The following is a 15,457-nucleotide window of genomic DNA, read 5'->3' as shown; positions in this document are numbered from 1 at the left end:
AAAGGCAACTCTGCCCAAGAAGCTACTTTGCATGAACCTGAGATGTGGTGGAAGAAGGAAAATCACTGGACTGACTGAAGCAGACGGAGTGATGATTAGGGATCAATGAAAATAGAACAGTAAACTGAGGGCCATGAATCCTGGCACAGCAAACAGGAGTAAATGAAAGTTTTCAGGAAAATAGTTATGTGGGATGCATATGCAGTCAACTAACCTTTGACCACGGTGCCCAAAACACAAAATGGGGAAAGGATAGTCTATTCAATAACTGGTGTAAGGAAAATTGATACCCACATGCGAAAGAATACCATAGACAAAAATTAACATGAAATGGATTAAGGACTTAAATGTAAGACCTGAAACCATAAAACTTCTAGAAGAAAACATAGGTGGTAAGCTATTTGACATAGGTCTTCGCCATATCTTTCTGGATTTGACACCAAAAGCACAGGCAATAAAAGCAAAAATAAACAAGTAGAACTACATCAAACTAAAAAGTTTCTGCACAGCAAAGGAAACAAGCAACAAAAGGAAAAGGCAACCTATAGAATGTGAGAAAACATTTGCAAACTACCTATCAGATGAGGGATTAACATCCAAAGCATGCAAAGAACTCATATGCCTCAATAGCAAAATTTTAAAAAAAATCCAATTAAAAAGTGGGCAGAGGACCTGAATAGACAGTTCCCCAAAGAAGACATACAAATGACCAACGGATATATGAAAAGGTGCTCAACATCACTAATCATCAGGGAAATGCAAATCAAAACCACAATGAGATATGACCTCACTACCTATTATAATGTTTATTATGAAAAAAGACAAGAGATAACAAATCTCGGTGAGGATATGAATAAAGGGAACCCTTGTACACTGTTGGTGAGAATGTGAATTGGTGCAGTCACTATGGAAAACAGTATGGCGGTTACTCAAAAAGTTAAACATAGAACTACCGAATGATCCGGCAATCCCACTTCTGGATACATATCCAAAGGAAATGAAATCAGTATCCCAAAGAGATATCTGCATTCCCATGTTCATTGCAGCATTATTGACAATAGCCAAGATAAGGAAATCTGTGTCCATCAATGAACGAAGAAAGAATATGTGGTATATATATTCAATGGAATATTATTTAGCTATAAAAAAGAAGGAAATCCTGTCATTTGTGACAACATGAATGAACTCGGAGGGCATTATGTTAAATGGAAAAAGTCAGACTGAGAAAGACAAATGCTGCATGGTATCACTTACATGTGCAATCTTAAAAAAAAAAAAAAAAAAAAATTGAACTAATAGAAACAGAAGAGAAGGGTCCTTGCCAGGGTCTGGGAGATGAGGGAAACAGGAAAACGTTGGTCAAACGTACAAACTTTCACTTTTAAGAAGAATATGAATAAGTTCTGAGTATCCAATGTACAACATGGTTACAGTAGTTAATAATACTGTCTTGTATACTTGAAATTTGCTGAAATAGACTTTAAGCATTCTCACCACCAAAAAAAACAAAAACAAAAACAAGGGTATGGGGGTAGAGGGGAACTATGTGAGGTGATGAAAATGTTAATTAACTTCATCAGGACAAGTATTTCCCAATGTCTAGGTGTATCAAATCAGTTTGTACACTTTAAATATATACAATTTTATTTGTCAATTATACCTCAAGAAAGCTGGGAAAACAAGAACTAAATAAATATTTAGTAAATGAAAAAAAGTTATGAGGTAGGTGTTTAGGAAATATTAATTAGGAAACACTGTACAGACAGGACTAGAGCAGACAGGTACTGCAAACAAGGAAGTAATCTCTCTCTTCTTCTATGGCAATAAACTAAGAGTACCCATGCCTGACAGCAATTCATCAGCAATGTCCCAAAATGCAGATTCCCGAGAGAAAGAACAAACGAATAGGAGAGAAGAGATGCTACGTATATCCTCAGCCCATGGCTTTATCTGTTTTCAGGCTACAAACCAGTTTCTTACAGTCCCCTGGGAATAGGAACATGAACCTGCAGGAGGATAATGGCTGCTTTAACATCTCTCTCTAAGCTCATCAACGATGTGCTAATAGTTCATACATTTAAGCCAGACACTCGTAACTCATTTTCAGTGGTGCAATTGTCTAATAAATTGTTGGAAACTTTGAAAAATCTTCAGTGTTCCATAAAAATGAAGCCTTTTCACAATAATTGAAACCAGTAATGCAAAACAAATGTATTTCCTTGATAAATTTAGTTTTAAGTAAGCTTTAATTTATATGCTAAATTTTTTAATTTAGTTCAAGTTTTGGCAGAGACATGTTTATTTTAATTGTTGGCCTTCAAAACTCTAGCTTAGGAATAAGCATCTGCTTCTTTTCAATTTTCCGCAGAAACTGGATAAATTTCTTCAAGTTGCAAATGAGGGGTGAACATACACTGTATTGCTTCTGGAAAGGTTACAAAATTGCAGCACTTTTTGTGAATCCTTTATGAGAGATCTTACAGCATTACCCTTAAATCTTAACTAGGGTTCTTATATGTACTTACATTTAAGCTGTTTTCAAAGAACATAATACATTAGCATCTAGACCTTGTGCCCAAATAGCCCTCTTTGGAGCACTTGTCGAAAACTCTAATACATTTTGAACTCCTCTCATTGCTTTATAGAGATTCACAAAACACATGGATCCTTTCTCTAAGATGAAAAACCTCCCAGAGGAAAAGCACAAACACAGCCTCAGCCCACCTATACTGGAGACCCTGTAACCAATCTGACAAACATACAGTGCGTATTTCTCCAGCTATAGCCTTTGGAAGAAATCAATAAAACTTTCAGAAAGTTAAAGTTAGAGCTCTTGAAACACTGTAGGAGGTAACATTCATCCTTTGCAAATACCTTAAGAAAACTGACTTCTGAGAGAATCCAATCCCTATTATAAAATATTCTTCCTTCACCAGTAATGGCAACACTGGTAAAGGCACTGCTAAGCATGTTTGCACTCATCTGAACCAAGCAGGCATAGAACCTAGGTAACAACACCCACTGGCTATTAATATGATTGAAACTATCTGTGAATTGGGACTCAGTTGATATTAAGATATAAAACCCCTGAAAATCTACAAGAGCGTTTTCTTCTGGGGTGTTTTATCTCGTCGGTTTCTTTTTCAGTCTACCTTTTAAGGTGTTACCCAATCGCCATGTTATGTATGGTGTCTAGCCATGGTACTGATGTTCATGATTCCATGAAATGGCATCTTTGCTTTACAAAGTATCAGGGTTATAACAGAGAGAGTGGTGAAGGACTAAGAAACATACTTTAATAGAGCCAGTTAACTTGCTGGACACTATCATCCAGTCAGGAGCCTCAAGTAACATCTCTGCCCAAAAGTTTCAATTCGTAAATAGCAAGGGAATAATACCAAGGCCCAATCACAGAGTAGCAAATACCAGAGGCCTGGGAAAATCCCAAGAGAATAGCTTCAATGGCAGTGATTCTCAAATGTTCAAGGTACACAACAATCACCTGGTGAATGTGTAAAAACAGTTTCTGAGGCCGATCCTCTGAGATTTTAATTCAGCAGGTCAGGCGAGGTCCATGAATTTATAGTTCTAACACGGCTGGCGGAACCAGAGCTGCTGCTCTGAGGAACACACTTTGAGAACCACTGCCCCACCACTATTAAATCAGAGTCGGCAGTCTTCTAAAAGGCAAGGTGACTTGCGTGTTCATTAAAGTTTGAGAATCACTGCTTTAGGAAATGAGGCAACAGGTTTGTTTGGTTTTTTCCTTCTTCCTGTGATATCAGGATAGGGAGATGGTGAAAAGAGATGTTTTCAAAAGAAAGTAAGTGCTTAAATCACACTCTTTGTCATGAAACAAACCTATCTGGCCACCTTGCTCACCTTCCCCAATGAAGCATCACTCACTCCTTCCTTTATCCACCTCTCCATCCTCACTGTACCTTACCTAGGGCTCACGAGGAGACAGAGGTCCCATATGAACTTCAGATCTGCATGTTATAGATTTCCCGGGAAAATCTAGAATTCATATAATTGTTTTTCTAGTCCATAAAAATTGCACTGGCATTAAACAAAGAATCAAGTTTGAATTACATACGTTTAGAAAACTTTTCATGTAAATAACTTCACAAGAAATTCACAGAAAAATATTTTTTTTAGACTGATTGGCAACAGGGCCACGACAAGAGCAAGAAATGTCAACAGAGGGGCCTCCTGTGGTCACCCATGTCTCAGAGATGGAGGAAGGAAAGATAGCCTCTTGACTGATTTGCACTGTATGTAATTTTACATTACATGTAATTACGTGGACTAAACCAAGTGTAACACAGAAGACTAAACATGTTATCATTCCATGTGATGAGCCTCTACAAAGAGGAAAAAACAGAAGATGTGAAAAAAAACACTTTTTTTTCTACTTTAATTTTGTACCTATATGAGATGATGAATGGTCACTAAACTTACTGTGATAATCATTTCATGATGTATGCAAGTCAAAGCACTACGCTATATACCTTCAACTTTTACAGTGCTGTATGTCAATTATATCTCAGTAAAACCGGAAGGAAAAAAAAAAGTGGAAGATGTGAATATATCAAGCCTTGGCAATGGGAAAGGCCTAAGTCCACGTGACTAATCACACCTCCTTCTTGCTGATTCATGCTATTGTAGATTCAGCAGCTCCAGCAGCGAAACAGCTTATCTGTTAATAAGCTACAGAAAGAAGAGCCCCAAGTCCCATCACGCACTGCAGAAATGTGAGTTGAACTGGCAAACATCTCCCAATCCACCACAACAACCCCTTGCCTCGCTTACCTGAAACTTTCACACATACCACATCTCCCCAATTATTTCCATAATCAGTGAGCCTATTGCTGATCTAAAACCTGACACATACATGAGTAGATTCCAGGTCTGTTAAGTACCAGGAGCAAAGGAGGACATAGAAAAACACCGCCTTTAGTCTCATTTTCTCTGAGAAATTCAGTGCACTGCAAGACAGCACTGGACTGAGAACACGGAACCAAGGTTCTAACACCAGTTTTTCTACCAGGTACCTTGAAGCAAGTCACTTGGCCTCTTTCATCTCATTTCTTTCGAAATTAGACTACATTATCATTCAGATACTTCCATATCTAGGAGTCTGTGATTATGCTGAGTATCCATGCTATTAGAAAGCCAAAGAAACAGCTACTCAGAAGCACATGGAAAATAACCATCTTGGATGAGACTTAAGAGCTGCAGTGGCACTAGCTCCACACAAGGCATCCTAATCCCAGGTCAGAACTCGGTACTGCAGGCTGCCCAGAAACTGGGGCATATAATAAGGTTTACTCATATGAGCATCCTTCCTAACTTATTCAACCAGAAGCCTTTCATGAATACCACCCAGATGCTGAAATTAGGATCGCCATCCTTAGGTATCAGGGATTAAAGTATGATCCAAAGAGTTCAAGTTGCCTCCAAAATGTCTGCAACCGCATGGAAGTTGAAGGCCTCACTCACCTCATTCCCACCACATCCTGCAAATCCTTTTCTTAGAAGGAAGTCAGAAAGAGAAAAACAAATACAGTATGCTAACACATATATACGGAATCTAAGGAAAAAAAAAAAAAAAAAAAAGGCCATGAAGAACCTAGTGGCAAGGCGGGATTAAAGACACAGACCTACTAAAGAATGGACTTGAGGATATGGGGAGGGGGTGGGGTGAGATGTGAAGGGTTCCCTTTATTCATATCCTCACCAAGATTTGTTATCTCTTGTCTTTTTTCATAATAAACATTATAATAGGTAGTGAGGTCATATCTCATTGTGGTTTTGATTTGCATTTCCCTGATGATTAGTGATGTTGAGCACCTTTTCATATATCCGTTGGTCATTTGTATGTCTTCTTTGGGGAACTGTCTATTCAGGTCCTCTGCCCACTTTTTAATTGGATTTTTTTTTAAATTTTGCTATTGAGGCATATGAGTTCTTTGCATGCTTTGGATATTAATCCCTCATCTGATAGGTAGTTTGCAAATGTTTTCTCACATTCTATAGGTTGCCTTTTCATTTTGTTGGTTGTTTCCTTTGCTGCTCAGAAACTTTTTAGTTTGATGTAGTTCTACTTGTTTATTTTTACTTTTATTGCTTGTGCTTTTGGTGTCAAATCCAGAAAGATATGGCGAAGACCTATGTCAAATAGCTTACCACCTATGTTTTCTTCTAGAAGTTTTATGGTTTCAGGTCTTACATTTAAGTCCTTAATCCATTTCAAGTTAATTTTTGTCTATGGTATTCTTTCGCATGTGGGTATCAATTTTCCTAACACCAGTTATTGAATAGACTATCCTTTCCCCATTTTGTGTTTTGGGCACCGTGGTCAAAGGTTAGTTGACTGCATATTGCATCCCACATAACTATTTTCCTGAAAACTTTCATTTACTCCTGTTTGCTGTGCCAGGATTCATGGCCCTCAGTTTACTGTTCTATTTTCATTGATCCCTAATCATCACTCTGCTTCAGTCAGTCCAGTGATTTTCCTTCTTCCACCTCATCTCAGGTTCATGCAAAGTAGCTTCTTGGGCAGAGTTGCCTTTTCTTTCTAAACAGGTCCAGTCAGATCATCACGTATGACTGCTTGTACATATAGAGGAAGGCAGACTATCAGGAGAAAACTATTTTAGGATTCTATGTTATAAACATTTTAACTAAAAAACTTTTAAATTTAACGAGTTCATGCTTCTTAAAAAGAAAGTGCTGAACACAATTTAATCCTTTCTAGATAAATTAGAGTGACATTATGCACAGTAAAAATAAGTTGCATTGTAGTGATTTCTACTAGACAGGTAAGGTATTAAGGACTAGTTGTCCCTGTATTAAATGAACCTGGGCTGTGTCTTTCTCATTGTTTTGTACTCTCTAATTTTTAATGTTTTTTTTCTTTTGTTTTTTCTCTGTTGCTGTCAGTATCCTTACTGCTGAATCTGTCTCTAAATAGAAGTACTTTCGTTTCTGATATAATTTTTTAAAATTTATTTTATTTATTTAATTTTGGCCGTGTTGGGTCTTGGTTGTTGTGTCGTGTTGATGCTGTGGCTTCCCCTCCTCTCCCTGTCTTTGGGAGCGACCCTTTTGTTATTCCTTTACGTAACATTTCTGGTATTTCAGGCGGGAGCAGATATAAGTGTTTATGCTCATTCCCCATATTTACCTGAAGGTTCTCCTCTTTCGCTGGGCTGGTTGCACCGGCCTTTGGTGGCTACTGCATTGTCCACACCTCAGGCTGCCCTCCTGGAGACTGTGCGCAGGGATGTAGGGATGCAGGGCTACTAGCTGTGGCAGGAACGAGGCGACGTTTAAGCATGGGCCCTGGTCTGAGCTACAGCTGTTGAGCATTTGCTCTAACGCGTATTAGCTGTGTGTCCTTGGACAAGTCACAACCTCTCTGTGTTTCACCTGTGAAATGGGGGTTATAACAACACTTACCTGAAAGGTCAGCTAGATAGTGCCTGCAAAACACTTTGCTGCTTCCAGCACAGAGTAAGGGCTCAATAAATTGGAGCAATCGTTATTATTATTAATATAATTAACATACTATCGTATTTCTCAGAGATAAGAACATCTCTGTATTATCGTCATTACATCTGAGATTAGACCAGATAAAAACAAGACCCAATTATAATAATTTCTACCATGGGTCTTCTACCAAGACCCATGGTAGAAATTAGAGAAAAGTCCAAATGATTTCCACCAAGTTATGTATTAAATCGTTTATTTATAATTATATTATTATTTATCATTTTATTATGTTATTTTATTCTTTGCTATTTATTTCTGTATCTAGTTATTTATGAAGCACCTGCTACGTAGCTGGTGCTATATACCGTAAGCCCCATGGGAACCAGGCCACAGAAGTGTGAAAGTGCAGGCTCTGTCTTTAGGGAGCTTACATTTCAGCCAGAGAGAATAGTTAAAGAACAGCTAAATACTGAGTCATTAATTACTGGCTGAAGTGAAACAGGGATGAGCAAGGAGATGGTATGGGGGTTAGATGAGGGGAAACGTGGCTTGGGGGAAGATGTGGAATTGGTCTGGGCTTGGAGGATGAGGCAGGGCCAGATGCACCAAAGGAAGGACAGGATCAGAAGCAATAGGAACCCCTTTCCCCACCCAGAGAGGGAGGGGAAGCTTTGTGTTTGCAGATCACAGTGAGAAGTGGGTGGGGGGGGGGGCCAGGGGCCGCAGAGGTGGGGTGTAAGGTTGGACGTTGAGGTGTAATCAGATTGTGAGCGGCTTAGAAAGAGGGGCGGACGGGCTGGCAGTTAACGTGGCAGACACTGGCTCTCTGGGCAGGAGGATGGTGGGGCGGATGGTGCAGCAGGTCCCTGGGGCTTTACTCCGGTCCCCATCTCACCCTCAGCAGAAGGAGAACTCAGAGGGAAAGTTTCCAAACTCGCCTGAGAAGCTGAGTGATGGGATGAATGAAAAATTGATGTGGGTCATAAATATTGTAGGAGAGAATGCACCAGATTCCCTTAAGGGTAAAGTTCAGGGAGAAACCTACTGCTGCGGAGGGAAGGGGTTCCGTGGGGGAGAGAGGGGGAGGGAGGGGGATGCCCATCGGGGGTCCCGCGGTGCCACTCCCAGTATCCGGGGCCCCCGGGTCCTTGGAGAAGCTGCTGCTGCTCAGCGATGCTCCTGATGGAACAGAACGGCCAGTGTCCATTTGGTGAAGGGCATGGGGGCAGAGATGCTCCGTCTCCCTCAGCCTCAAGGCTGCTGCCCTGGATTCCTTTCAGCTTCCTCAAGGGGCGATGCAGATGTGACCCCAGAGAAGCTGAGGTCTCTGCTGAGCTCGCTGATGCTGGCTGACACTGGATAGCCCTCCTTTTCCACCAGCCCCACAAGCTCTTCCTCACAAGGCTCTCCATGGGGTCTGGGCGGAGTCCACAAGTCTCTGTGACCCTAGGTGGTCCCCTAGAGGTCAGAGTTCCGGGGCTCTGAGTCATTTTCCTGGTTGCCTCTTTGCTCCACATGCACCTCGGAGCACTGGTGCAAAGATCTTGGTGATGAGTCTTTGCATCCAAATACCTGCTGGTGAACTTTCTTCCGAGAAGGAGCACAGACAGTGAAAGGAGGGAGGCGGAGCCTTAATGCTGGCTCAGGGGGTCAGCCCCCCTGCCCGCATCCCCAGTGGCTTCTCATCACCTGTCTCTGGCGGTTTATTTCAGGAACACTTGAGATGGGCGTGTAGTGGGAGGGGAATAGTTACAAGCAACCAAGGCAGGGGTGGGGAGCGAGAACAGTCTTGCTGGGTGGTGGGCTGATAAACGTTCACCAGCTCTTGGGGGTAGGGGTAAGGGAGGCACCTTGACTGGCAACGTCTGCTGATTTCTGTGTGTTAACACTCTCACTGTGAGCCAGGTCATGTCACCAACAGGATGCCAGGCGGCTAACACAGTTCCCCAAGATGTAGCAATAGACTCACCCAAGCTGGTAGGCACATGCCTGGCCCCACTGTCTTTGGAGGCTTAGAAACCTGAGTTGCCATCGTGCTTTCTACCATCAGCCACAGCGAGACTGGGTATCTTGCCTCCCTGTCCCTCAGGTGGCCAAGAGTTTGCCTTTCTCTGGACCCACGGTAGGTTATCATGGTAGAAATTAGAAACTGGAAAGCCAGGGGAGCTTTGGAGAGTCCCTCTGGGCTCACTGACTGCTGATGGCATCGGAATCAGATGCAGGAAGGAGGGAGGGGCTGGTAGGAACCCCTGCAGTTGCCCCAGAGACTGAGGGATGGGCTGGCTGGCAACTGGTCCAGCTCTCCCTGCCTACCAGGGGTGTAGTTGGCAGTGCCTCCCACTGGCTGAAAGGTTTCTGATACCCCTGCCAGCCCTCTGAGTCTGTGTTGATGACAGCTGCCACCTACCCGGCTCCATTACGGGTCAAGCACTCTGCTGGCTGCCATGTAGACCTCGTCTCGGTCAGTCTCACAGCCGCCCTAGGAGGTCAGCGTGATCTTGACCCCACTTTACACGCAGAAACCGAGGCTTGGATTAAATAACGTGCCCAAGGTGCTACACTTGGTAAGTAGCAGAGCTGGTTCTGTCTGACAAGAGCTGGGGGGAGTCAGCGCTGGGGGGGAGGGGCGGGGGAGGGGGAGCGGGAAGCCGGACTGGGGCCAGCTGCCCTGTCCCTCCCGGCCCCATCCTGTGGCAGCCAGGTGGGCGGTGGCATCTGTTGGCAGCTCTGGGTCAGGGGCGTCCACTGGCTCCCCCGGCAGGTGTTGGTGGGAGGGCGAGTCAGGCACTCTGTTCCCAGGAGGGGATGGCGGATCTTGGGCTTAATGATGGGCCTGCAGTACTGGCAAAGCGGGGATCACTCTGCCTGCTGGGAAATGTCCTAAGGAACCCAGCTGAGCTGCAGTTACGGAGGTAGATTTCCTGCTCTTTTCCACATCTCATGATTAATCCAGAAGCCTGAGCAGCGCGTGTGATGAGGCTCAGCAAAGTGGCCGTGGGCATCTCCAGCCTCCTTTGCAAGCCCCGCTTTTCCTCTGGAGTAGGTGCCCTGGAATCTGGGCCAGCCGTACACATTTCAGCAACTCGATTACAAGAGACAGAAGAGGCCGGGTGTGTGGCACCAATAAAACCGCACACACCCTGTACTTCTCTCTGCCTGTTGCTGGTTTGTGCATTTCCCCACCACACCTCCCGAGAGCAGTTTGTTTCCCGGAAGCAGCAGAAGAGAGGTCGGGAGAAGGAGATGCCTTATTGTTGTGAATGTGATGGACGTGGTGGCACCACAGGGGACTGGACACCAAGGCAAAGACTCCAGTGTCTGATGAACTTACTGGTTGAACTTACCGCTTACTGGTCTTTGGCAGGTAATCAGCTTCTAAGAGTCTCTGTTTCTTCATCTGTAAAATTGGATCACGGTACCTGCACTCATTGATTTAACAAATAATATAAACATATAAATCCATACTCTGGCGTATTCTAGGTGCTGGAAATCAAGCAGTAAACAGAACAGTCTCTCCTCTTCGGATGTTAATAGTCTAACATGGGAAGATGGAAAACGGCAATGACATCTGTGTCAGGTGGTTATGATACTTAGAAGAAAAATAAAGCCGGGCTGAGGGGTAGGGGAGACAGTGTATGCATGTGGGGATGACTTTTCTTAAAGGACAGTCAAGGAAGGCATCTTTGATAAGATGATACTTCAACAGAACCTGGAAGAAAATGAGGTGCCATATAGATGTCCAGGTACGGCAAAGAGCTAGTTCAAAGGTGCTGGAGTGGGAGAGTGCTTGGCAAGTTCAAGGAGCATGAAGAAGCTCTGTGTGGCTGGAGGGGTGGGAAAGTGGGGGTCAAGGAGAAGAGGGCAGAGAGGGTGTGTGTGTGTGTGTGTGTGTGTGTGTGTGTGTGTGTGTGCACGCAGGGGCTGGTTGGATCATACAGCCTGGCAGGGTTACTCTAAGTGAGATGGGAAACAACTGGTGGCCTTGAGCAGAGAAATGACCTGATGTATATTTTAGAAAGACCACTCTGGTTGTTCAGTGGAAAGTAGCTTTTAAGACTGTAAACTCGGTGCTCTGTGACCACCTAGAAGGGTGGGATGGGGGGGAGGAGGGAGGTCCAAGAGGGAGGGGATATATGTATACCTATAGCTGATTCACTTCATTGTACAGCAGAAACTAACACAACATTGTAAAGCAATTATACTCCAATAAAGAAAACAACAACACTGTAAGTGGAGAAGCCAAAAGACCAGGTCGGAGGTGACTGCATCTCCAGGTGAGAGAGGAAGAGAGCTTGGATTTCAGCAGTGGTCGTGGTGATAAGTGACCGTCAGAATCTGGAAATATTCTGTAGGTAGAACCCGTAGGATGAGCTAGTATGAGGGGTGGGTTGGGTGAATAGTGAGACACAAAGAGACACCTCGAGATTTTGTCCTGAGATTGGGATTGACACGTACACACTACTGTGTATAAAATAGGTAACTAATAAGGACCTACTGTATAGCACAGGGAACTCTACTCAATACTCTATAATGGCCTGTACGGGAAAAGAGTCTAAGAAAGAGCAGATATACGTATCTGTATAACTGATTCACTTTGCTGTAAGCCTGCAACTAATACAACATTGTAAATCAACTCTACTCCCATAAAAATTTAAGAAAAAAGAAACAACACTTTTGCAATAAAAAAAAAGATTTTGTCCTGAACGATGGGTAAACTGGAGTTGTCACATATTGAAACGGAGAACTGGGTGAAAGGAGAACCCTTTGGTTGTGGGGTGCAGGAACCAAGAATTTGGCTTCAGGCGCATTAAGCAGCAGTAGTCTGTTGGATACCCAAGTGGAGGTGATGGGTAGACAGAGGCGTGTGAGCATCCGGGGCCCCGGGAGAGGCCGGGGCTGGGATACGCTCATCAGTGCGTAGTTCATTAACAATCTTGGGGCTGCATGAGATCATCAAGGGAGTGAGTGAGGATGGAGAAGAGGAGTGGGTGGGACATTCCAAGGTTTAAAAGTCAGAAAAATGAGACAGAACCAGCATGAGAATCAAGAGAGCCTGCTTAAGACGGGACAGAGTACAGAGTGGGTGCTCAGTAAATCACAGCCACTGCCATCACCATGACCATCGGTATTTTCATGGTTAGAGTACGGAGAAGTGAAGTTTGAAACCAAAATAGCAAGAGTTCAGGAGGACGCACTTCATGTACTTTTTCCTCTTTTCCTTCCCTTTCCTCTGGTTGTGCATCAACCGTGGTCTCAGACTTCCAGCTACTTACTAGAAATAAAACAAAACCATACAAAACTTCTGGGCACCTTACAAGCCCACAACTCAGTTCAAGATATTCAAGAAGAGCTGAGGTCTTTGGGTTGTTGGTAGGGTGAGTAATCACTGAACAGAGTCTGGGAACTGGATGTGACTTTCTCCTCTTACCAACTCACTATATGACCTCAGGCAAGTCCGTCCCTGCCTCAGTCCTGGAGGAGGATAGAGACTTCCATTCAGGGGAGAATACTGATTAGCTCACCAAGTTTCCTACTTGGATGGCATCTCTGCCATTTGCTTTTCTCCTCTCCAAAGCATATAGATCCTATCCTCAATTATTAAAGCAAGATAACAGTGCTTTTGATTTCCCTCTGAGAGTCTAACCTCGAATTGTGGGCTGTTTAGTACTTACAAAGTCTGGGAGAGGAGTGCCCTTTAGGAGTGACCATCCAAGGTCCCCCGCCCCATCCACCCCTGTAGGCAGTCTGAGGCAGATGCCTCTCACTGGTCTACCAGAAGGCCAATGACTTGAACCATATTAGTTTATTTCCTTGTATAATTATCTTCACTGAATTGCATTTTAGGAATCATGCCCTTGGCTTTCATTAAACATCCTTGAAACAGTCACGCAAAGTTCACTGCTGCATTTGCACGAGAACTACTGTTGCAGACACGACCTATACGCTTCTGGAAAAGACTTCCTGAGTGCTTTTGTGAAGCACAAGTCTGCGGGATATTAATAAAAATTTCATTATGGGAAAAGTTGAGTGAGTTTGGAAAAAAACCCAGGTGTCTTTCTTAAAGGTTATCTAAGAGGCTTTACTAACAAAAAGTACAGTGGGTCCTTAGAAAGAGGATAAACTGCGAGATTTCCCATTTTGTCGACCCTTAGAATCCTGTTTTGGTGGTGCAGCTCTTGGGATCAGTGCTCTGAGCACCCAGCAGAAGAGGCTCTGAATGCTTCGGGCTCAGTTAGTCAAGCACCGTGAGCTGCAACAGGGAACATACAGACAGGAGGCCAGGTAAGCAAGTGACAGGGGAGCCTGCAGGGGGATGAGCAGCGAATGGGCAGCTGGCTCTTCCGTGCACAGCGATCCTGGGTGCCTGGGGTCCCAAGAGGCTTTGCAACGTCCTGGCTGCATCAGATATTAACTTTGCTATTCATGGAGTTAGGGATCCTAGTCTCAAATATATCCCTCAGTGACCCTCCTGTACAACAACACACAGAGTTAAAAGATTTTAAAAAATAATCCATTGTTAGGAAAAGGACACAGAGACATGTGCTGTGTTTACAGTTTCATGGGTGAGATGGGGAGGAATGCCACTCGCTCCGACAGCTCACTACCTAGGAAGACCACTGAGAGTCTCTCCCCTCCTCTCCCGCAGCTGGAGTCTCTCTCTTTCACTTCCTGACGTGTACACCCCGTCAACCCTCAAATTTCAGCCTCCGAAGCTCCGAGAAAGCCCCTTGGGGAATACTCTGCTCCTCCCTTTCACTGGGCAGAGCGACCAGCACAGGTGTGTGTGCAGACTGCCTGCCCTCCTATCCATGCAAGGTGCATTATTTAGAGGCTAATGATTTCATTGTAAAGTGGGAAGTGAAATATGTTTCGCTAAAGCTTCCAAAGCGAGGGAGGAAGGAGGGAGGAAGAGGGTAGGTCAATGGGTAAATATGATTGCCTGATGGTCTGGGTCCAGCCATCTTCCTAAGGCTGTATCTTTAACTGGGAGGTACAGCAAGATGATCGATAGCACAAGCAACCTTAGGAGAACCACACCGGCCAGCCCGGATCAGCAGAGTCTGTGTGGTGAGATTTAAGGGGGTGCTTAGTTGGCCCTCCAGCTGTAAGTGTTTGCCAGATGACTTGTAACTTCACCACTGGAGCCAAATTCCTTTGACTCTTAGGGCTCTTTCTGCATTCAAGAGCCCTTGGAAATGAGAAATCCCTGAAATGGGTTGTCGCCTGCTGTCAGCTAACCCTGACGCTCAGGAGTAGAGTTGGGAGTAACGGGACGCCGTGTACCCGGGGTCCTTCCTGGGCGTGTGTAACTCTGAGGCTAAGACAGTGAGACTGGCAGTTTAAGAAGCACCTCCAGGACCATGTCGCCTACTGGCAGGCGGAGTAAGGACCCTGCAAGGTGGACAGACATACCTCTTCTCTTATCATTTGAGGGTTTGAGAGAAGAGGCACCGGGAGTTTAGCCTGAGCCCTTCCCACAGGTCTAGAGGTGGGAAGAGAGAGGGATGGGCTTTGACCCTGGGCGGCTCCTCCCTCCAGGCCAAGACCCTGGAGGAGGTTGAGTTTGTATCTTCAGAGGGGATGGGGTGCCCAGGCAGGTGACTGAAGACTTTATCTCCGAAGGACCCAGCATTAGAGAGCTGAACAGCCCCAGACCCCGCGGGCCGGGAGAGCTTCTGGGCATCCTTCCGTGGGGTCCCATCACCTCCCTGCTGGAGGCAGACTGGGTACCAGGACCCTGCGGTGAAGCCGACTGGGGAGCAGCTTCCTCCAGCCTCTCCAAGCACAGACGTCAGCGGCGAGGCTCAGACTTGGTGGCTGTGCTCTGTCTCTGCACAGGCTTGTGTACGCGCAGCGGGGGACCCACGCAGGGGACCGGGGTGGGGAAGCACACAGGAGGCAAGTGCAGAGTGGCGGCAAGTGGCGGTGGTGATGCTGGGGCAGTGCGAGCGGACAG

At 44.8% G+C, this 15,457-nt stretch overlaps 1 protein-coding gene across 1 annotated transcript in view; it reads right to left on the bottom strand.

Moving 5' to 3' along the window:
• Positions 1-7,105: 7,105 nt before the first annotated feature.
• Positions 7,106-15,457, bottom strand: part of LOC309623755 (ELKS/Rab6-interacting/CAST family member 1-like) — a 128,963-nt gene continuing 120,611 nt past the window's right edge. The window contains exon 7 of the mRNA XM_082380919.1: positions 7,106-7,437. Coding sequence (XP_082237045.1) covers positions 7,434-7,437 — 4 coding nt within the window. The 3' untranslated portion in view covers positions 7,106-7,433. The remainder of the gene's footprint in view (positions 7,438-15,457) is intronic.

The sequence above is a fragment of the Balaenoptera borealis genome, assembly GCF_965194805.1.
Source record: "Balaenoptera borealis genome assembly, chromosome: 2".
In the NCBI taxonomy this organism is placed as follows: domain Eukaryota; kingdom Metazoa; phylum Chordata; class Mammalia; order Artiodactyla; family Balaenopteridae; genus Balaenoptera; species Balaenoptera borealis.
This window is presented reverse-complemented; position numbering and strand designations above follow the sequence as displayed.